The sequence below is a fragment of the Ptychodera flava genome, chromosome 10, assembly GCF_041260155.1.
Source record: "Ptychodera flava strain L36383 chromosome 10, AS_Pfla_20210202, whole genome shotgun sequence".
NCBI classification, from domain to species: Eukaryota; Metazoa; Hemichordata; class Enteropneusta; family Ptychoderidae; genus Ptychodera; species Ptychodera flava.
Window position 1 is genome coordinate 39,677,688 of NC_091937.1, and position 24,740 is coordinate 39,702,427.

At 36.7% G+C, this 24,740-nt stretch overlaps 1 protein-coding gene across 1 annotated transcript in view; it reads left to right on the top strand.

Moving 5' to 3' along the window:
* The window catches only part of LOC139142760 (transmembrane protein 35B-like), a 110,747-nt gene extending 99,954 nt beyond the window's left edge, over window positions 1–10,793 (top strand). The window contains exon 3 of the mRNA XM_070712867.1: window positions 10,521–10,793. Within this exon, the coding sequence (XP_070568968.1) occupies window positions 10,521–10,543 (23 nt within the window). The 3' untranslated portion in view covers window positions 10,544–10,793. The remainder of the gene's footprint in view (window positions 1–10,520) is intronic.
* The last annotated feature ends 13,947 nt before the right edge of the window (window positions 10,794–24,740 follow it).

The following is a 24,740-nucleotide window of genomic DNA, read 5'->3' on the forward strand; positions in this document are numbered from 1 at the left end:
ATCATTGATCAATGCTTTATTATATTCAGAGGTAAATGTTTTCAGTACAAGAGACATTACGTGTAACTCGCACACAACTCTCATGTGCTCTCGATATGAGAACAGTAAACTGTCTTCAAAATATGCGGATCAATTTAGGCCCAAGTGAAAAATTTTGAATCATAGGTGCAATGTAGCTCCTGTATCACAGTTTTACTATTTTATTCCATTACGTAGGCCAATTCAACTGATTTTGTCAACAGATACAAGGATATCATTATGAGGATATCACACTATGACAATCTTATGAATGTCATTTCACGTACATTTCATATATGCATGCAGATGAAGGAAAATCTAAGATAATGGTTATGGAGAAATGAGGCTTCTCCGTCATGAAGCACTGGTGGGAGCATTTTAGTTCACATCTGATTAGTTGTTGAATAGATTTGATTAGTTACGACGGGACACATAGTTTATCGTTATTGTGGATATGTCAGTATTCAGCAAATATAATTACTCATAGTGTGACATGCGAAAACAATGGTCTTGTCGATCAAAATTCAATTTCCCATAACAACAATTTGCGCATGCCCCCTAACAAACTGAAATAAATTTTTGTATAAAAACTAACAGAGTGACAGAAGACCTTTGTACCCGTTCGTTTCTTTCATATGTAATTTACTGGTTGCTGACGCAGCAATTGCCTAGTTCTCGTCGCTAACTGTAAATTGAGCGAAAATCCTAATTTCCGTTTGACGCACCGAAAGTAAACTGAGTCCAACCTATCTTATGAAACAAGAAGTTATTTTGGGCCTCCTGTCTCTCATTGTAAAACAATCTAACCATTAACACTAGTGTAATAATAGTTATATATTTTCAGTCTTGCCTACTGGACCTGTCAATTAGAATTTTGAATTTATGAATATTACATAAATACATTTTTTCATAGAAACGTTTGCATCCGATTTGTGGAAGTATGCAAAATTGCAGTTTGTAGACGTTGTGAGGATCAGTCCGAGTACAGTCATTTGACACAGAAGAATAAGTAGCGGGACTTGAAGAATATAAAACTTGGGTTTGGTGAATCTTAGATAACTACTTTTTTGCAGCCTTACTTTAAACATTATTTTCGGCTCGAAAGCTACATCCTTGGCCTGTAATAGGAAACGCCTGAAAATTCATAGTTCATACGTGTTATATCATTGTAAAACAATCGAACTATTACAACCATTTCAGTAATAGAGCGCGAAGCCACTGCAGTGAACTGCAATAAAACTGCTCACACTAATTATTTTCAGCTGTAGCCAGCTGGCAAAGTCGACAACATTGTATGTCCCATGCAGACAGTTTGTCTGGGGAAGTTGAAATAAATAAGATTTGTACATGGACCAGTGGATGGTAATGTTACATTATATCTTAATCTTGATACAGGGTGCCAATCGTAAACTCTCATTTACAACATCAACCCCAGACAGAGCTAGTTTTGCCTTTGTACAAGCTGAATTTTTGCCTGTATAAAGTAGCCTTGATCAACACCGAAATGGCCACTGCTACAGCTGAAACTAATTAGTGTAAGCAGTTTTATTGCGGTTCACTGCAGTGGCTTCGCTGTCTAATACTGAAAATGGTTGTAGCACCAGTAGTAGAACAATATTTATATTCTAGTATCTTCATTCTTGCTTTATTGGCTGTCAATGAGATTGGAAAATGAGTAAGGCTATCTTACAACCTTAAGGTAACTAGGTCACTATCTTTTGACCTTTTTTCACAAATACTGTTGCAAACGAGCAGTTGCTGATGTTGTTCGACTTATTGTCAGATGTCTGAAAAAACGGTCGACCATGGACAATTTCCATCCCGTTTGCGTACACTGTATAGAAAACCTCAGGTCGGGGGTTAAAGCTGGGCTCGTCTGGGGAAGAATGAAACTTTGAATTTATGTATATTACATCAGTATATTTTATTCATAGAAAAACATTTGAATTCGATTTGGGGGAAGTATGTAACCATAAAATGAATCTCAGACAACTACTTGTTTTTCAGTCCTTCCTTACACATTTTTTCCAACTCAAAAGCGATACCTTTGGCCGGTAATAGCAAAGGATTCAAAATTCATAGATCGTATGTGTTATTGTGTTTGAAAAGTCGTATATCTAGCATTATAATCCACAAGTCTATGGCCCGGTGCAAGAGGGCGTATCGCCTGTGTTAAAAAAAATAGGAGATACGCCTCTCTTGCACTGGGTCATCGAAGTAACAATTTATCAACATCTGATATGACAAGAATTCAATACAGAACGACGGAACACCAAGACTGGTCTCAGACGCCTGGCTTTTCTTGGTGGCAGTTACTGACTGTGGGCCAAGACATTCACCTCACGATTTGCACGCCAGCCTACCACCTAGTGCGACAGTCTGCTAAAGTCCATTCCTTCAATTTATTCTGTTTTGATATTTATATACCCACAGACTTTGAGCAAGTCTACAGCACACCTTGTTCAACACAGTCTTGTGAAGGGGTGAGATTACGCTGTCCACTTTCGGCCTTTTAACTTTTGTCTTTAATGTCGCAGGAACGTGGGTTAAAGATAAAGACTCGAAGAACTTACAACCTCCAAGTAGAAAATCACTCACCTGGGATCACTGTAAAAGTGAAGGCTTAGTCGTTACGATTTCAGCAATAGCTGGTGAAAAGAGTCGCCATATTTGAGGAAAAATTCCAAACTGGTCATGTGATAGGGTTGGGTAATGATTAACTCGCAGAGCAGAACTAGCTGTCAAGCGGCCGACACAGAGATAAATCACTGGCTGGATTTTCTTTGTTATAATGGACAACTATTGTCGATGTCTATGGTTGAAATGCCAACGCTCTTTACATAGGGAACCGTTGGTTACAGTTGTTCAGTCAACTATCAACAATAATAAATACAACTGACTTGCATAAATGCCGTGTAAGATTCCGGTATTCTGCATTGTAGCCAGTATAAAATGATCGGCAACAGTTATTTCCAAGTTCGCCTTTAGTAATGCCTATACAGTTTGAATTTTTATGGTTAAGGCAATTTAAAGGCCATTTAAAGAAAACTATTTGTTTGCCGCCCTTGGATTTTTGAAAAACCTACCAGCCAGGCTAGGCAAAAAACAAACACAGAAAAAACACAACTGTATTAAAATAAGTTCATTTTATATTCTGTTTCTTTTAGAAAAATAGTATTTCTATGTTAATAGAGTTAACATTATGTTTTTCTTCATTTTCTCTGTCAACCTACCAGCATGCAGACGGTAAACAAAAGATTTTATTTAAGGCGCCTTAGTAAGAACGCAACATCCCGATATTGAGCAATGTCGTTACAAAAATGTAGTATGCGCCTCGAATGTGAAAGACTAGAACTTTGGTTCAAACTTTCCTCAAGGAATCTTTCAACCATACTCTTTCAAAATTAAGAATAAAAATCGGGGGTCACCGTGTAAATTTTGGTACTAGAGATACAAACTACCCAAGATTTACCGATAGTTAAAATTCAAAATGGCTGCCATCCCTGTGTTAACTCCATGAAGCAAAAATGAATCGACTTTCAAAAAAGTAAGACAGAGAATTTTTTTCGTACACCAAGACTTTTATATAAATCCCCACAAGTGGTAGATCAGAAAAGAATTGTATCAATTTGAGAGTCCGAATAGCTGTCCCTGAGGCGCATACTCTACCTTAAATATGAAACACACAACTTCTGTGAACATACAATTTCCATCGAATAAATGATACCCCGACGCTCATCCATCCACTATCCCCACCATCATGTATTGAAACAGGCAAACTAGCAGTAAATAGTCTAAAAATTATGTTAATAATATCATAATTATGAAATATTAATATTATCGATACGACCGTTTTGATATTACATCAGGGTAGAGCTTTTGTTCTCAGCGACCGGGGAGGGGCTTACTCTTGATATTTTCATACGGGGTTCTGCCGCACAAGTTGGAAACATCTACCCATGTATATTCCAAAAATATGACCCGTTGTTTGTGATTTGCTCGACAAATTTAAAGAATTTTCACCTTTATTCTGTCGCATGTGAAAGTTTTCCTAAAGAATGGGACATGGGCTTATCGACCCATGCCTAGGTTTTTTCTGGATGAAATATCAACCCACGTTTAGATTTTTCTCGTGAAAAAGTGACGCATTCAGGCGTCACATAACGCTACACCTTTCTATTACAGTTTTTGTTGTACTCGACGCCCGTAGACTACGATGTCAAGTAAAATTCTGCACATTCATTGTTTTTATATCAAGTATTGCTGAACAGAAAAGCAGCTTAACCCTTATGCAATATCAAAACGGTGTTATTGATGATATAAATATTTCATAATATTTCATAACAATGACATCAACATGTGTCTTAGACTATTTTCTCCTAGTTGGCCTGTGTACTGATGTCCATGTTGATGCAAAGGTGCCCGTGTGCTGGTTAGTCTGCTAGATCGATCGATTTTCTGCTCGAGTACGGTATCGATAGATCGAACAGAAAATCGATCGATCTAGCAGACCAAACGTCGCACGTGCGCTTGTATGTTGGCGCTGATGGTCTAAAAGTTACTGTGGAGTCTTGAAACTTGACCCTTGAGCCATTTTTTTTTTCTGAGAGGTCAGGGTGTTGATTATATGCCCTTTCACGAGATTTGGATAATGAAAATGTTATCAGGAAAGGCATAACTTAAGATTTGAGATATCTTGGCGTGGTTATTCCTGATCTTACCTTCGTAATTTATACAAAAACGCTGCACAAATATTATGCATACTTGTTTGCAGCCACCCCGACTGTTCGATTGCTGAGGATCAACAAGATCCATGACAAACAAGCGTAATTGACATATGCACATGCCATATATAAAGTCTGTATTGTCTTCTTATAATATAGGTTTGATTTAAGGTAGTCTAGAATCTATCCCTGGTTTCAGAAGCTCAAGGTTTGGGATACTGAAACTGAAGAAATTCTTAACTAGTGAAGTGATTGCATGGTGGAAATTCCGTTGACAGTAACACAGTACAGTTTCGCTTTTATTCATGTATATGTCTTTGCGCGTTGATAGCTTTTTCTTCATGCAAACGCAATGACATGTCAGGGCAACGCCAAAGAATGTATGTCACAAGAAAATTTTGAATCTCCAACTCTCTCAAATGGTTACAGCATTATTGGGCTGTGTAATATTTGAGTACCAGTTGGCCTAATTTACAACATCATATGGCCCAGATAATCTAAGTGAGAGCTTGACCCAAAAGGGTGTTCCAGACTATGGTCAGTCGTTTGCTGGCCCTTCAGAAGCCAAAATATCAGTATCAAGAGCATGCGTGGATGGCCGATGTTATCAGGGTTTCACACAGCCAGAGAACGACCGGCTACGCAAAAAATCCACTGGGATGAAGTCGAGATTCAGGACTAGTAAGGGACTGGTCAGTTTCTTCAGCCTGTGGGGGGGGGGCGGTGGATTCATGGGGGGGTCACCCTGTTTTGACTTTGGTGATAGGGGGGGGGGTCACCATGTTTTTGAAATGCCCAATAGGGGGGGTCAGTGTGTTTTTGAATTTTGACACAGGCTCATCATTGCCTAAAATGCTAGTGTCAGCCACAAAATTCATCATTCAGTTGTATTTTTCGGCGCGCCCTTCGGGCGCGTAACTTTAATAATCAGTCATATTTTTCAGCACGCCCAACTTTAACATATCAAGCATACATACATCAGAGATATCAGTATGTTCAATATTTTCAGCGTGCTCTTCAAGCTCATTACTTTAATATATCATACATCTTTCAGCATGCCCTTCAGGTGCATGACTTTAATATACAAGGCATATATATCAGAGATATCAGGATGTTTCATATTTTTTGGCGCGCCCTTCGGGCGCCATACTTTCAGAGATATCTTGATGTTTGCTAAGTGAAAGTGTACCATTATGAAATCTGCATTTCATATGAAAAGGATGACAAATCCTGATACTTTTCTGTTCTCTCTGTGAGAATTCAGTATGAGAAAGCAACATGCACAAATATTTCACAATATATATTTGATACAGTGACTTATTTTAGAGATAGAAAAATGACAAGATATCTTTCCTTCTCATTGATGCAATTATTTTCCTTTGTTTCATAGGTTTTCTGTAGAAAGATGCTTTTTTATGAACAAAATAACAGTTAAAAAAGGCAGTTTTGTCATTATTAGCTGTGCTTTTATGGTTTCAATGTTACACAAGAAAAGGTCCTCTCAGACACTGTACACATCAGATTTGGCTAAAAAAGCTCTCTATGGCTCCTCAGTAGATTTAATTGGATGGTTGGCAAGTCTTAACACCCATCAAAGTTTTTGATTCACTGCTTTTTCCTCTTTGATATTAATGATTGACATCCATTTCTGTACAACAGTTCAGGACATCTGGTTAAGCAGAGAAAGTGTGAAATACATTCACAGCTCATTCAAAATACAGCTCATTCAAAATGTACTGTATTTAAACTTTAAGATTGACACTTTGAAATTCCTATCTTACAACTGACATGTCAACAATTTCACTAAAACATAGAATGACTATTTAAAATATAAATATATGTAAAATGTAAAATATAATATAATATATATATATATATATATATATATATATATATAATATATATATATATATTATATATATATAATTTATGTCCATCTTTTGTTTTACCTTTGTCGCGCCCGGGAGGGGGTCACCCTGTTTTAGAAATTTGGAATACGGGGGGTCACCCTGTTTTCAAAATTTGGAATAGGGGGGAGTCAGCCACTTTTTGACGTCGGCAAAAAATAATCCACCGCCCCCCCCCCCAAGGCCGAAGAAACTGACCAGTCCTAAAGTGATTGCCTGGCGAAAATTCTTTCTACAAGCATCTTAACAGCAACACCGTACAGCCTCGCTTTTATTCATGTCTATGTCTTTGCGAGCTGATATCTTTTTCTTCATGCCAACTCAATTACACGTGGTTCGGAATCGTACTCAGTCGGATAAGGGTGTGATGTATATCCAATTTCTTGGATAGTTACATAGAAGACGATTCTTCCAAGTTACTTAATTTCATAGTTTTGTTTCTTGATAGGTGCATCTTAAAGTTTGAAACACAGTGACATGTAAAGTAGGAGTAATTACCTTGTTATTTATCATTGATCCATATTGATTTCCAGAACAGGCATTTTGGGCAGTACGCCAAGGTATTCCCGTTGAGGTCTATTGGTTACCAGCCTGATCCAATCGACTATCAGTTCGTCATTGGCATGTCACAACTGATAGCGGGCGTTCTAATCTGATGGGGGCAGACCAGAGCGAAGCAAATCACTTATGTGATTCTGTTGGTTGAAATGGTTGGCGCAGCATGGACGTTGTTACAACTTGGAGACCCTCCTACCAGCATAGCTCTGCCCAGTGGATGTGCGATTGGTCTGCTCATACTGCTTCTGAACAAAGGTTCAAAAGTAAAGCTGGACTAAATTGAGAGGACTAATGTTACAGGGTTAGTGACTTGGAATATATTGTAGGAGTACTTGTATTTTAATTCGATAATTCTGAACTGCTCGAATTGCATTGTAATTTTATGGCAAGGAGGCCATATAATTAATTTTATGGGTTTTTTTTAAGTACACGGTTTCTACAATTTAGTTGTCGAATAAATGTTTAATCACTTTCACAAGACGACAACAAGAACGAAAAATCCTTCATTCATTTTAAAATTGCATCTTAATGCCACTGTGGCAAGATTTCGATGGTCATGTCAATATACTGGTCAGTCACTCTAAGAAATGTTGGAGATGATTTCGCATGTCATTTGTTTTTCATACTTTGCTGCATCAACGATCAAACTACCGAGCATCCCAGTGTGGTCCTTACAAGGTAAATTAATTAGTGTGAAAGAGCGTCTTCTGACAGCGGTCGATTTCAGTAAACGCAGCGTGCCCATCGAACGACGGCAGTCCATTTCTGAAATCAAAATTGTCAATTGGATCTGTCATCACACAACGCTACCCCGTTTCATATTATGAATTTCTTTTAGTAAATTGCTATGTATCTCGGGAAATGAAATGATATGATCTTGAATAATTATAAGTGTACTATGTCACGCCTCAAAACTAAGTCAAGGCTCAATGTTATGAATAACATCACATCAAACATGAAGTTCAACCTTCATTAGATATGTTGATCATACAGTTGATAGAAATTTTATCGATTTTACAAGATATATTTTATTTTTAAAGATAATTTAAAATTTCATTATTTCATGGCAAATGAAAACCCTGGGAACTCGTTTGCTAATTCGAGAATAATGGAGTGAAAACAATACTTCGAAAAATTCAAAATTGAATGTTGAAAGTTCACGACAAGATCAATTCGGATTACGTCATCTAAAATGCTTTACTTTGAGCGAATGTAATAGAGCAGTATAGACTTATATACATTGTGATTATTGTGATACATATACCAGGAATCTTGCATATTAAAATAATCGTGCGCCATCTTTTTCTGTCTATGTAAACACTATTGTAATATTGATTCTGAGGTAAAACCTGTTGATGCCTAAATCAGTGCCATTTCAAGTTTTCCCATACCAAATTGCAAGAGACAACTGATGCGCGTTCTTGGTATAGCTGGTTACTACAGAAAATTCTGTCCAAATTTCTCTACAATTACTGAGCCTTTGACTAACTTACTCAAAAAGAAAGTAAAGTTGTTGGCATTTGATACACTTAGAGCCATACTGCAAAGTGCTCCAGTCTTGTCTGCACCAGATTTCAGTTTGTAATTCAAATTAGCGATGCTAGTGATACCGCTGCTGGTGCTGTTTTATTGCAAGAGGATAGTCATGGGATAGATCATCCTGTTTGCTATTTTTCACGCAAATTTAAAAAATCCCAGAGAAACTACTCTACAACTGAAAAAGAGTGTTTATCTTTGATATTAGCTTTACAGCATTTTGAAGTTTATGTTACTTCTTCAAATCAGTCAATAGTGAATTATATTGATCAGAACCCTCTTGTTTTCTGCAGAAATTAAAAGGCAAAAATGAGAGATTGCCAAGATTGAGTTTAATTTTACAGGAGTTTAACCTTGATATTAGACATATCAAGGGCAGAGACAATTTAGTCCGTGGGCTGGAGGGGCCCACCGTGCACCCCTATAAACTACTACATGGGTATTTTTTGTTCTTGGATATTTCTTGGATATTTTGGGATGCACTACCTGTCTGCACTGGTTTTTGATTTGCATGTACCGCGAAAAATGGCGAAAAATGGGTAGGGGGTACTATATCCTCCCCTACATTATGTAAACTAGCAGGAAATAGCACAAACCTTACATTTTTGGAAAGCTTAGATTCTGTTCTTTCTGAGAAACACCAACTTTTTAGCAAAATAAATTTGTGTACACAGAATAGGATGACTTTAAAATGAATTTTTTTGACAATTTTGAAATGTTTTACTCAAAATACAATTGTGATTTACTTTTTATTAAGCAAACTTTTGACAGCTTTTTGTGTTTACGTTATTTTTTCCTACATATTAAACAAGAAAAAAAAGTGTTAACATTAGATATTTAACTATACACTACTTCTCTGGAGTCATTTTTAAATTGCGTGTATCTGTATGGGCTGTGCAAAAGCTAGTGATAGGGGTACAACATTCTTTCCTTGATGAAGTAAACTGGCTTGAAATGCCATATACCTTATAGTTTTAGAAAGCTTAGATACTGGTCTTTCTAAAATGCATAAGGTTTATGCTAGTTTACCAATAAAATGCCCATTCACAATATACCAATGTAGCAAAACTTGCAAGTTTAGTGACTAGAGACAATACTGCATGGTAAATACCCAATTTTGACATTTACTTTCTTCTTCAGTACATTGCAATTAGTAAATAACATCCATAAATCTGTTTGATTTGCTTCATTGGTAGGAAATCATAGTTATCGTATTTTCTTCCGGTTAAAAATACTGAATTACCAGAAAAAATCGATTTAAAGTTATCCAATTCTATGACGTCATATTTTTTTACTAAAACCGTCTCTCTCGTATTTAGAGTTTATTGATGTTCTCATTTTTAATATCACATTTGCAAAAGAAAGATTTTTCTTTGAAAAATTTTCCCCCACACTCACAACCTGGAGTGAATTTAATTAGTCTATAACATTCTCAAGGTCATTCTCCTTTACGATCTCACGACCTTAAATTCAATGTCATGTTTGGAATGTTCTGGAAATTTAATTAGTCGTGTAAGGGAGATAATTTTAGAGTAGTAATTAGCAGATAGAAGTTCTAGATTGTTCTTATATCATACTCTTATATAACCACTTGAGTATAAATAGGGGACCGGCACAGCTTGCAGTCACACATTTGGGACCGTGTCTCTAAATATTACTTCAAGTCTTTGGGAACTCTAGCAGTATTAATTTAACTTACAACTTGGAGACCTATCTGCCAACATAGCTTTACCAGGTGGATGTGCGCTTGGTCTGTTCATACTGCTTCTCAACAAAGGTTCAAAAATAAAGCTGGACTAAAATTGAGAGGGCAAGTGCTTCAGGTTCAGTGACTATATCGATAAAAACATGGAGTGAACATGTTTTAGTACCTGTATTTTATCTGACTAATTTTGAACTGCTCGAATTACATTGTAATTTTCTGGCAAAGGAGACATATAATTAATTTAATGGTTATTCTGACAAATACACGGATTTTTGCAATCAACTTTTTATTCACAATCTGAATAAATATTTAACCACTTTCACAAGACAAAATAGCAGTGCAAGATAAAAACCAATCATCCATTTGCAAAAAATACATCTTAATGATACAGTAGCAAGATTTTAATAGTTTCGTCAATATCCTGGTCAGTTACCCTAAAAAATGAACGAGATTGTTTCTCATATAATTTGCTTGTTGTCATTCTTTGTGGCATCAACCATCGAACTACCCAGCATGCTAGGGTGGTCCATACATGGTAAATAAATGTAGTGAGAAACACGATCGCCTTCTGACAACGGTTGACGGCGGTACATTACTGAAACTTAAATTGCAAACGAAATCTGTAATCACACAACATTATCCGTTTCATATTACAGATCGTCTTGAATAAATTGTTTTGTATCTCGGAATTTCGAATTATATATGTTATTGGACAATTGTAAGATTCGTGTACTATGTCACGCCTCGAAATTAAGTCAAGGTTATGAATAATATCACGTCAAACATGCAGTTTAGTGCTCGTTTGATGTATCAATCACACAGTTAACAGAAATTTTATTGATTTTGCAATGTGTCCTTTATTTTTAAGAATTATTTCAAGAGTTGAGTCTTACAAAGCAGTGTCGAGCATGACAAATGGCAAAACAGGGAACTCGTTTACAAATCGAGAATAATGCTGTGTATTTCATAATTTCGAAAATTTCGAAAAGTTCACTACAGGTACAATAATATTTGTAAGTCTGTCACATACCAGGAATCTTGCATATTGAAATAATTGTCCGACTTCTTTTCCTATGTGAACATTATTGGGATGTTTGATTCTGAGTACATTTATGTTATCAAAATTTGTATATTATAAAATCATTTGATTTTCTATCTGACGATTACTGTAAGCTATTACACACATTTATCTTTATTCACATCGGCTAAATCATAGTTTTTTTCTATTTGTCTGTGGCTAAATGAAATTTTTACGATGGATTGAACTTATAATGGAACAAACCTTTTTACACAACAATTACAAACGGAGGCAGCAGAATAAGGTATTGACAACAAAAAGAAGTAAAGTGAGGATGGGCAAAATACGTCCGCACTAAGTAAAACCATTTTCCTTAAGTATTCTAATCATATAGCACACAGAGTAATATAAACTGATTATCCAATAGAAAAAAATGGTATGGATAGAAGACGAAGGATACATTTCAGAAAATCAAAGCACACATTAGTGCACGCCTCACGTGTAATACATGTATACTGACTTGGCACTTCTTGGATACTAGTGTATTTACCTATCTCTTTAGGACTTGGAAAACTGGAGGCCACATATACAAATTCTTTGAAATCAATATAAAAACTAGCACGATAAGGGTTCCATCAGTCAGTGAAATCAAATAGGTGAAAATGTATTCATTAACTGACATAAAATTACATAAGATAATTTTTCATATTCCACAAAACCTTCGTATATATTTTTCATGTACCTCAAACGCCATTGCCTACATATATATATAATATTTTGTCTCTTTCTTTCTTTTATATTTAGTTTTAAAAATGACGAAATCGAAACAGGATCCTGGGAGAAAAAGCTACAAAAATAATTCTATTATGAAAAAGGTACAATTACTCATGATCTTACGCATGAACGTGTCAAAGTCAATAATAAAATTGTGAACAATATTTGGATCACTCACATGGTTACAAATACATAATATTGTGTTTTATACAGATATTTCATAGTCGGGCTCAAAAAAACATGTGACAAGTTTAGTGTATTTGAGAAGACGAATAACAATTTGAAAGTTATCTGTAATAAGTGTGCGATACACATGTTCTTAGAATCTTGGAAATATATCGAAACAGTGTGTGTGGAAACGTTTTAGAACCAAGTCGATACGTCTTTTGACAATCGATTTTACTGAGACGATTTTACTGAGACTTACAGCTTCTTCATGTTGTTACAGTATCTGTACAATCCAATTAAAGCTGTTTGATTGAAGTAGACATATCACAGAAACGCATAAATTACCAGAATTACATCTCTTGCTTCTTCTAAAGATAAAAGAAAAAACGGACACGTAGAAAAAACACAGAGAAGCAATATGAAATTTAGCATTTTATGTGATGTATTAAAATAATGGTTATCCACATCCATGTTAATTGGAAATCAACCAGAAATAACAAAGTTATATGGCATTGTCCACCGGAGATGTAAATATCATGAATTCAGAACTAAAATTGTCACTGGAAATGGGAAGCTAATACCAAACGCGAAAATCCTGTACACGGGACATAATATTCAAAACACATATGTCAAATCTACGAAGTTGAAAATTTACAATGTGTAAAGGGTAAAACAGTCCTTCTATTGGCACAAGTGAAAGATCCTGATTAAAGTACGTCCAAAAAAAGACTGGAACTTCTGCCAACTTTTGTCGATTTTCCAGCAATTATCTGCAGCACCTAATTAAACTGGCTGATCTATTTCAAAAGTAGTTGACACAGTTGTCAACTAAGTCATTAAAGACAAAGACTTGCTGTAATGGCAAAACATTATACATGTAATTGCAGCGGGGAAAGTTATCATCTGAGTACTGAGTACTCGTTTGGCTGCGCCTAGGGGGAAAAGCGTACAAGTGTTGCGAATATCCTAATAGAGTCCCTTCGTTTACAAAGGAGGGGAAACAAATACACAATCATAACACAACGAATAGAGGAGTAGTCTGCGAGTCTGAGAGCACAATTTTATTTTTCCAAGATTTTCCTAGACTGAGAAAGGGTTACCTCCTTGAAAGACTCTCAAGTCCGGTGTTTTAACAAATTTTGAGTCACTCTATGCATGCTAAACTTACAAAACTCTTTCACCTATGTAATATCACACAGTCGCCGTCTGTGTACCTGCGTGACGTTATCACGCAGGCGTGTGTAACATTCAAACTACACATTCTACGTTTCAGTTGATGCTACACATTTCCATATATAACCTTTGCCGTAGACAGTAGAGACACTTTCTCTACTGTATATGCCTTTGCCAAGCAATCTGAATCCTTCGGCATATAACTATTGCTGAGTTAGTCTCGGCAATTAAAATCCGTCAGGACTTTAAAGAATTTACCGTACGGAGGCAAGTCATCGGACTTTGAAAGAAAAAAAGTATGTTCACGTCGAAAGAGCGATCTTTCACTAAACGAACGACGTGGTAAACGAACGAAAACGAACAGGTTCGTCGTGTTTCCAAGCATTCTATTGGTCAGCTTTCGTCACATTTGCATGCCTTTCGCAAATTCTGGCACGCAACGCGAACGGACAGTACATTAATTAATTAGTAACCGTCAGTTCTTTTCGTCGTCTTTCGTCTCATTATAATATTCGGGTACTGCTTTGTGTCACGGACAAGGTAATAGACAGTAATAGTTGAACGAAGGGACCGTTCATTGCTGTGGTTGATTGGAGGTTGGGGTCAAATTATCATGTAGGGCTTATATATCTGAAACCTTGGATTAGTCGTGAGATTTCCAGGTGATATTTATTGTTCACGTCCTGAGTAGTTCGATTACTATTGGTCAGGAGGTAAACCGCTCGTTTATGCTGAGTAAAAATACTTATTACATGCACTCTGTATGGTAATAGTAACGCTTATGTTAAGTAATAGGCATCAAACCTGGTTGACAGAACAAAATATTGCTGGAATTTCTCTAGCGTGCTCTTCGTACTAAGTTGATGATGTTGTGTTGAGCTAGAAAGGCGCACACATGGGCAACTACAGGCATGAACCCACGGGGTTGGCGGTAGTTCTATTGTGGCTTAATAGGTCTCGAAATATGATATTACGTGCTCGACGTTAATTTACCGTAACTAAATTTACGATTGAATATTATGCGATCCACCCGATTCTCGCCAACCTGCCGACTCGTTGGAAACTTTGCCATAAGCCGATACTGTTAATGTATCCATGATTAGCTGATAAGTATGTATCATTCGAAATATTCAATGCCATTCCAGAACCGGCAATGAAATTGTCCGTTGTTATGTATAATGACCCTCAAAACCCAAAGTGTAGATATATTATATTCCCCCTGGTGTCATAGATTAGATGGGTGATCATGGCAAGATATCGAGAATGTAGTACGTAATTTGACAGCAATAAAACTAGTTAAACACGTAAGTGGACTTAAGCGGCAAATCAGATAGTAGGGAAATACTTCTTGTGATAGTTCGAGACGCAGTCGCCGAAACCCGTCTCAGAGAATATTCATAACGTCATGCGATTCTGAACGGCCAAGCAGTGCTACTGTAACGGTTCCGCGAGGCAATTTAATGTGATTAGAAAATGGGGTTCATCAATGGCTTTTTTCTTCTGACCGTCAGGCCATCGAACCCTAAAATAAATTTAAAATGTCTCCCTTATTGTAATGAAGAGATATATCTCGATTTTTTTATATCATGTAAAAGAAGCGATAGATAATTATGCATATGTCGTCAAAACTACGGTCTTTCTCAGAGAAATTATGCTGGACCACCATAGGCGACGCGGGGGTACTTGAATTTATCACAGGGCAAGACCCTGTCAGCCAATCAGAGACTGGGATCGCAGTGGATTATAACCCATAACCCACTCTTCAGAAATGAATTATAGTCATAATCCATGGCACGATCCTTGCTTCTGATTGGTTGACAGGATGCTGCAACCTGAAGAGATGGCATGCAACAGACTACAATGTATTCATTGTTGTACCAATTCAAATTTAATTAAAACAGCACATCTTCAACTTGCAATTTACACAACACATTAGAAATCAAAAGTAATTGTCATTTTCTTCCCGGATAGCTCCAAACAGACCGAATCAATTCCGTCGGGAACAACGATGTGCAGAACGTTTTCACGAGTCGAGGGCTTGTCTTCTCTTTTTTGAGGAAGACCAGTTTCCTTTTCTTCGTTTTCCGAGAGCACTTTTTGTTGTTTTGGTTTAGGCGGCTGAAGGGCATTTGAAATATTTTGCAACATGTCTTCCGATGGCTGTTTGTAGCTTCTGATTGCCGTCGATCGATGGCCGTTTCTCCCGGTGATCGATTGTTCATCAAATCCCCGTTCGAATAGTCTCGTACAACATGTAACTTACGTAACTTTACCGCTGTGATTTGTGATGTCCCTGTGTCAGCCTCGTAGTCAATCCCGACATCCTTATACATGATGTCCTTCAGGATATTAACGCCGACAGTTTGCTGAGAAAACACTATACTCCTAGTATCTCGATTTGACATTGGTCTCCGATAAAAACGACCCGAAAAACCAATGAGGGAAATATATTTTTCATATATTCGCACAACACACCGTTCATTCGTTGGATCAGAAAATTGTCTTATTACCTTAGATTTGGATTTGCAATCACTCTTGCCCGTACAAGTCTTAGACAGCCGTCCTTCATACTGCAGAAACTTTTGCCCATTTTCATCAACTCTAATGTGAAACTCGTTCGCTAAAGGTTTTTGTGTTCATCCATAGCTCTCAGTCCGAACATTTTGCAGTTATAGAAGTGCACGATGTCTGACAAACCTCGTGCTGTTTCAGTCGCTGCGATGCCACAATCTCTCCCCGTTTTTTCCGTCACAGGATCAGCCTGTTACACAACGATGCCGAAACTCTCAGACATCAACTCTTCTTTTCGTTTTTCCAGAGCGTTTTGAAATGTTTTGAAGGTTCCGTCAGTCTTTGGAACAAATGGATGCAGAATTTTACAAGTGGTATAGCCACAAACTGATGACGTCAAATCACCGTAAGGCGTCTGTGAAGGCGTCTGAGTTTTGTGTACGGCAATTTGGCGTCATCAGTTTGTGGTTATACCGCTTGTAAAATGAAGCCCTGCTTTGCAATGAACCTGATTCAAGTGTGGGTATAGTCCAATTATGGTCAGGGACACTGCGACATTGAAATTTCCTCCATATGGCCCATTCGTTGTACAGTGATACAGCCCAACTGTTGGCATGCATGGTTCGCACCGGTATTCTTTCGCTCAGACTTTGCTTGAATTAATTCTCAAGGGACTTGAATATCGTTTATCATTGACCTGTTCATTTTCATTACAAAGCTCCTGCGTTGATATCGCATGCAGTCGCGTGTATGGTGACTTCCTTCCACTCAAAACCACTATCAAGAGACATTTCGCGTTCCTTGATTACGGTACCGATCTCTGTGTTATTTGAAGTACAACTGAAAGTATTGCCGAAAACACAAATATATAAATCAAAGTTATCACCTGGCAAGGCCAATAAGATAGAATTCGAGTCTATTGTTTAGGCCGCGTAATAAGTGATATACAATCGGGGGCTACGCCTCCTCGTGTATAACGCACAATCGCCCGAACTAGTTCTTATCTATCACGTAAGGGGCTACTCGAGTTAAACAGGTTGCGTTGCCCACGATACGTGAAATACCGCATGCTTCCACAACGACGAATCCCTACAATTGCAGGAACACGATGAATGGTGTGCATTCACATCGACGCTCACTCGCAGTCCTACTAGCAATCAGTCACACACGAAGCCATTCTCTAATTGCCAATTGGTAGGCATGCATCAGCCGCTGCCATCATGTTGGCTACACAAAGCAGTGTCTTGATATTATAATGCGACGAAAGACGACGAAAAGAACTGACGGTTACTAATTAATTAAGCTATCGTCCAACCGCTTTGCAGAATTTGCGACGAGACATGCAAATGTGACGAAAGCTGACCTATAGCATGCTTGGAAACACACCGAGTCAGTTCATATCTCGTTTGTTTTCTACGTTCGTTTAGTGAAAGATCGCCATTGCAACATAAATGAGCGAAGATTTCAAAATGCCTCTTTTTCATCCATTTTGTCAACCACACTACAGATTAAGTAGTTTTAAGTGGTACTCACATGCCTTTTCAAACTCTCGTAATTTCATATGCATTGAACCAAGTTCTCGTAAAACAGTTTCGTTCTTGCTTTCCCGCTCCAGTCTCTCTTCAAGTACCCTTATAACAGCTCGAACTGCTCTTTTCCCATCACGATATCTAGACCCTAAATTTGCTGCTTTATTGAAATAGGTCCAGCCATTCCAGTCATCATTCAGCAAATCGTACGTACACGCTAGAGCAAAATACGCCCATGATGTGTAAAAGGGACCTGACAGTGTGCCGCCATCTATGAGTTGGGTGAGCATTTCTTTTGTTTCATCACGCTTGTTCATTAAATTAAGTACTCCAGCCTTAGAGAGCACAGCATGGTGGAATACTCCACCAGCGAATTTAATAGCTTCGTCGTAACAAAGTAATGCCTTTGACAACAACTGACGATTAATTTCAAGTGAAGGATGACGTTGATATTTTGCAACATATATCTGCCCTAACATATCCGTCAGTTCCGGAGATTCTGGTTTGTGTTCTATGGCATTATGGACTACATTTAAGGCTCTGTCATAGTCTTCGCTATGAATTAAAAACTGAAGGACTTCACCAAGTATTATTGGAGATGTTGGATGTAATTCAAGAGCCCTTTCGACGTAAGGTTTTGCGTCATCGTATTGACCCATATCAGTATATAGCTGTCCTAACATTGCCATGGCACACCCATGATTCGGATTTATTTCAAGAACTTTCTCAGTTAAATGTTCAATCCGGTAAACCATCATTGAGGCTTCTTTACATTTTAGATCGTCGAAAATTCGCCTTCCTCTTAAGCGACAAGAGGAAAGCCAATAAAAATAACCAATCGACTTTCTTTGGGAACGCTAACAAAGCTTGTTTAAGCAACCAATGCCCTCATCATTTGCTCCCTTCGTGAAGTAGAGAAAAGCAACGCCCTTGTGGCCATAAACATATGATTTTCGTTTCTCGGCCAGTTTACCATAAAATGACTTTGCGATTTCATTTAACCTTTCCCTAACCGTTACCGTTTCACCAAACAAGAAATGAACCCATGCGATATCTGCAAGAATAACCAACTTATCACCCATTGGTCCATCGTTATCATCACATCTGCCAAGTTCTTTTTGATTGTCAGAAAGGGCTTCGTCAAACCATTTTAAAGCGGCTCTTGGGTCTCTCTCGTGTTCCGGCCTCAGTTTTGACACGTACAGATAACCTTTCAAGGCTTTGTTGGGTACAGGAGCGAGATCGCCATGGTGTTTAAGCATATCATCAGCAGCAGACATTAGATACTGGAGTGAAAGAGATGAGACAGCGATTTGTGAGAGAAGGGAAAAGACGAAATTATGTCGATAAGTCTAACACAATACGTCAATTCACTTACAACATCATAAGCACGTATGACGTACTTTGTGTATTTATTTTTTTATTTTAGTTCCAAGTTAGATCCTACAAGTCGCGTTAATATAATCCCATGGTATGCAAAAGCTATAATATTACATTTCTTTCGAATTGTATGTGAAACGGGCTACGTTGAAGTACCATTACAATAATTATATTTTAACAGTGGGTGGATATGTGACGACCAGATCCAGTAGTGAGCGGTGCGCTGTGTGTATACACGCACGCCATGATTCATACATACAATACAGCATAGTCTGTGCAATTTAGCCGGTTTTAGCGGGAAAGTATATAAGTGTGCTTGACTTTGATTGGTTTGAGTTAAATCACGTCAGAAAAAATATAAATATATGTAAACACAGGATATTATAGGGAAACTGGCGAAGATGGCAATTGTCTTCATTGTCATGGAATTTGGGAGTAGCTATCTCTTCATAAAATTTTTCATCAAAATTCTCTAACATTAACACTACAAAAGAATAGACGATGTAATAAAATAATGAAAGCACAACTTAACAGATTTGTTTTGCAGTGAATAGCACAGTTCTAGAGAAGAAAATATATGAAAAGTTGAACACTATTACCTCAAATGTAAAATCGAAATTCGCATCCAGTTTCCACGTAAAGTGACAGGGCAACGTATGCAGTATATCTTCGTAGCTCTTGTGTGTATCATCCAATTTGAACGAACATACTGTTGAAAATTACAAGAAACTAGATCAAATAAATAAAAAGATATATAAATCTACCTATTAGCGTTCGTTACTGACTTTTTCTGTTTGACGGAAGAATCAAAGAGTATTCATACAACGTGTCGTATATATGACATGGAAAGAAAAACTTAAACGTGAAATAAAATATACAAATAAATCCCTATCGAAATGTCGGTAATGCATTTTTAGCTCACGTGTTCACACACGTGAGCATATGTCGCAGCGATGTCTGTCTGTCTGTCTGTCTTTGTGTCTGTTCGTCTGTCTGTCTGTCTGTCTGTCTGTGTGAGAACTGATTAGTTTTTGGTGGGTGTGGCTTGCTAACTTTTTGCTCATTTGCATAATTAATGATTTTAGAAAAAAACCCAGATATTAATTAACAACGACTGCACATAATTTGATGAGATTTGCTACAAATGTTGATCACACCAAGATATATTAGCTGAGATATATTAGGGATGACATAAAAGGTAACCGATAATTTGCATATTTAATGAACTTTCCTAATTAGAGATATATATCTGATTTTAGTTGATCAAAATTGACAAAACTTGGTATGTATATTGAAGATACTATGATTTAACATTATTGAAGGTCATTACAGCATTTTTACTATCAAACTCTTAATTTGCATATTTAATGAACTTTTGAAGTTAGGGATATTTATTTGAATTGACTTGACCAAAAATGACGAAACTTGCTATGTACATTATAATAAAGATACTATGATATAACATTTTTGAAAGTCATTAAACAGTTTTACTTCAGCCAATTCCTTATTTGCATATTTCATAAACTTTCCTAATTAGATATATATATCTCAATTGACTTGACCAAAGTTGATGAAACTTGCTAAGTACATTGAAGATACTATGATATAACATTATTGAAAATCATCAAGCAGTTTTACTTCAGCCAATTCCTTATTTACATATTTAATGAACTTCAGTAATTAGGGATATATATCTGAATTGACTCGACTGAAGTTGAGTATGATGAAGCTTGCTACATATATTTAAGATACTATAAGACAACATTATTGAAAGTCATTAACTTTTTTACTTCAGCCAATTCCTAATTTGCATATTTAATGAACTTTCCTAATTAAGGATATTTATCTTTATTTACTAGACCAAATTTGATGAAACTTGCTATGTACATTAAAGATACTACTTTACAACATTGAAAGTCATTAAGCATTTTTACTTTAGCCAATTCCATATTTGCAAATTTAATGAACTTTCCTAATTAAGGATATTTATCTGTGTTGACTAGACCAAAGCTGACGAATTGCTTTGTACATTAAAGATATTATGATACGATATTATTAAAGTCATGTAACATTTTTACTTCAGCCAATTCCTTATTTACATATTTAATGAACTTCACTAATTAGGGATATATATCTGAATTGACTCGACCGAAGTTGATGAAACTGGCTAAATATATTAAGATACTATAAGACAACATTATTGAAAGTCATTAAACTTTTTTACTTCAGCCAATTCCTAATTTGCATATTTAATGAACTTTCCTAATTAGGGATATTTATCTTTATTGACTAGACCAAATTTGATGAAACTTGCTATGTACATTAAAGATACTATGATACAACATTGAAAGTCATTAAGCATTTTTACTTTAGCCAATTCCTTATTTGCAAATTTAATGAACTTTCCTAATTAAGGATATTTATCTGTGTTGACTAGACCAAAGCTGACGAATTGCTTTGTACATTAAAGATACTATGATACGATATTATTAAAGTCATTTAACATTTTTACTTCAGCCAATTCCTAATTTGCATATTTAATGAGAACATTTCAGTCAATCCTTATTTACATATTTAAATGAACTTTCCTTGATTTGGCATATATACTTGGATTTAGACTTTATCTGTGGTGAATATTATGTTAATCATAACACTTTCAATGAAGTTGAAAACATATGGCAAAGGTTCAAATTTACAAATAACTGCAATATATAATGACACACGTGAGCATTGTCAGTTCATATCTGGTACTGTAAAGATGTTTAAGGCATTTGTAATATCGATCGACTTTACCTTCGATATTTGTATCTACCGATGGCCGTTTGTCGCTTTCAAGCACCGTTGCTTCATCGATCGTCTTATGTAATCTATCATTTTTCCGTATAAGTTTAGACAATTCAGTGACCAATTTTTCTGTGTCCTGTTCATGTTTCTTCACAATTTCATTAAAGTTTTCTTTGATAGTTTGATTTTCATTCTGTAATGCCAAATAATCCCGTTCGATCGCCTGTCGGATTTCATGATCGTCATACACCATGGTAACTGCATGTAGGTAGGGGCTTGCTTGGGGTGATTCCAAAATCCTGAACAAGCGTTCTGTTAAACCCGGATCTCTTTGCCAAGGTGACATCTCAGAAGCGATGGGTCGAATAAAAATTCCGCTCTCTTCTACCAGTGTATTCAATTCTTTCAAGGAATAATAAAACATATGAGCAAAGATGTTTTAATGCAAAACATGATTGGGATAAACGGACAGAGTCGTTTTGCAATTGTTCCTTAAAAGTAAATATTAAACATACCGGCATAAATAAATCGGATACACCTACCCTTTGCATCATACTGATATTGGTGGCTTTTCCCAACTACCTCTTCAGTTCTTACACGTGAAAGCTGACCGATATCCAGATGCAGAAATCGATTGATCCCAAGTGCACCAAGAATCTCTGGTCGTTCTTTCGCCAAAGCTGAGACTTTTTGAGGAGCTTGTACTTTGAATAGCATTATGGATGATTCCTCTTTGCTTCTTTCTTCTTTAGGGCTAGCTATCTCAATTACACTAGTGCCATCGCCGCCGAGCATCTTTGCCAAATCAGCTTTTCTCTTGTCAGATCTTGAGATTGAACTTTCTAATTCCACAGCGACAAATTGGGTAATGTTGCCTGAAAAATAAGGTTAAAAATAAAACAAGTTTCAAGGAACACACGGTCAGATTAAAACTGTTTATACTATGACCAACTATACGCTCTTCCTGTATCTATAATTGAATACATTGGCGTTGACATGTAATATTCACAAATTGTGACTATTAATGGTAACATGTTCATTTAGAATGACGAGGATTTATGACAATGTTTCCTCCCGGGCAAATTAACCAAAACTTTTCAAACACGTACAGATATACCAATGCCATATCAAAGCTAAAGAGACTTCAACAATTTTACTTTACTTTGATTATAGTTATATTTATATTATATTTATATGGTTATCTCAAACAATATTCTATTGCTTATATGACTGACTGATTGATAGATTGATTAATTGATTGATTGATTGATTGATTGATTGACTGACTTAATGCCTGACTGGCTGGTTGACTGATTCATTCTTGGAGTACTAAGTTACCTTCTTCTCGCAATGACTCAGATAATGCCGCACTATTGTCAGCAGTAGCCATCTTTCCACATATTGGACAAATATCTGAAGATTCTTCTTTCGGTTCGAAACCTGTCGACGAAATAGTTTAAGGTAAGGTACAATATCAGGATAAAATGTTTGTGCTGAGCGAGGTTTAACAGAGAACTATTTTGAATTCAATCCAAGAAATGGCTAATATCGTTTCTTTTTTACTGTCAACTATTTCAAATTAGTTCTCTTGAAACTCATACCAGAAACACAACTTCGCCCAATCACGAACAAATATAAAATTGCAAAAAAAAAATAATTCTTCGGTGATCATCTCAGAATGTTCCGTGACACCTTGGAGAAAACTGATAAGTAATCACCGGACATGTTCATTTGTGGAGTACCGAACAGGATGAAATTGAATGGTCAGCTCTGTTTACTGAAAAAGTTAGACCCTGCTTGCTAGTTACGCATACAGTTATTCTGCTTTTTGAGGAACATAATTTTAAAACTCCATTCCGACTTTGTCCCTCTTTATTTCATTCTGAAATATAACCTACCTTCCTTCAAATATTTCAACTGCACCACTGCTTGTCGATATTGCCACCGTGGCAACGCCACTTTTAAGGATACAGTCGATATTCGATATTTTTCTAATCTTTCACCGCTTGCAATATCCTCTGTGAAAAGTGACTTGAGTTTCCCGCGTCTGTAGTCAATCCATAACTTTTCCACGGATTTTGATGTTTCACAATGCAGTACAACACAGAGGCTTTTCTTTTTAACTAGTCTGATGGTGATAGGACCAAGACTGTCTAGATGTGCCTGTACATTGGGTAGGTCTTCTGGTGCTGTTATTTCATCTAATATAGCCTTTGCTCTCTCTTTTAGTTTCTCGTCTGCCGGTGTACATCTTAAGAACGAGATAAGGATTTCCACTTTTCCTAGAAAGAGGAATGAATTTAAACGTAAATTACATCTAAGTTTCATTTCCAACAATAACGAACATGGAAAAATCGTACACGCAAGCCAATCTGTATTTGAGTTTCCTTGTTTTAATAACCATCACATTACTTGTGACGTAAGATTTCATTAGTTTGATCTTGTAGCATTTGTTGTTCCCTCGTCACGGTAGAAAAGGTACGCAAGGAGCGCTGGGATTGTACCAGTGTGGTAGCCTTCGATGCGTTGTTTAATTTTGCTACTAGAGTAGTTGAGACACTACAACAGTGGACAAAATGAACAATTTAACCATGTCAACTGTCTTATCAGAAGTACTCCCAGAAACAAGTACAGGGATAGATTGACTAATGACCAGGCCTGAAATACCAGGAATGTAACTATCAAACACCAAATATGATCAACCTTATTATATTATTCACCGGACAAGGATTTCGTATGCATCAATTTATGTTTCTTGGTCGTTCATCTGATGCCCTACTTGTAATTAGCGTAGACCAACAAACTCAGATAGGAAATCAGAAAATGAAAAAATTCAAATTGGGTTACAGTCGCCAAATCCCACTTGCAGTTTTGAAAGTTGAAGCCCGCCCTGCACAGGGTTAACTAAAATAAATGACGAGAGCAGCGAAGACTAATCTACCACTAATTATAGTG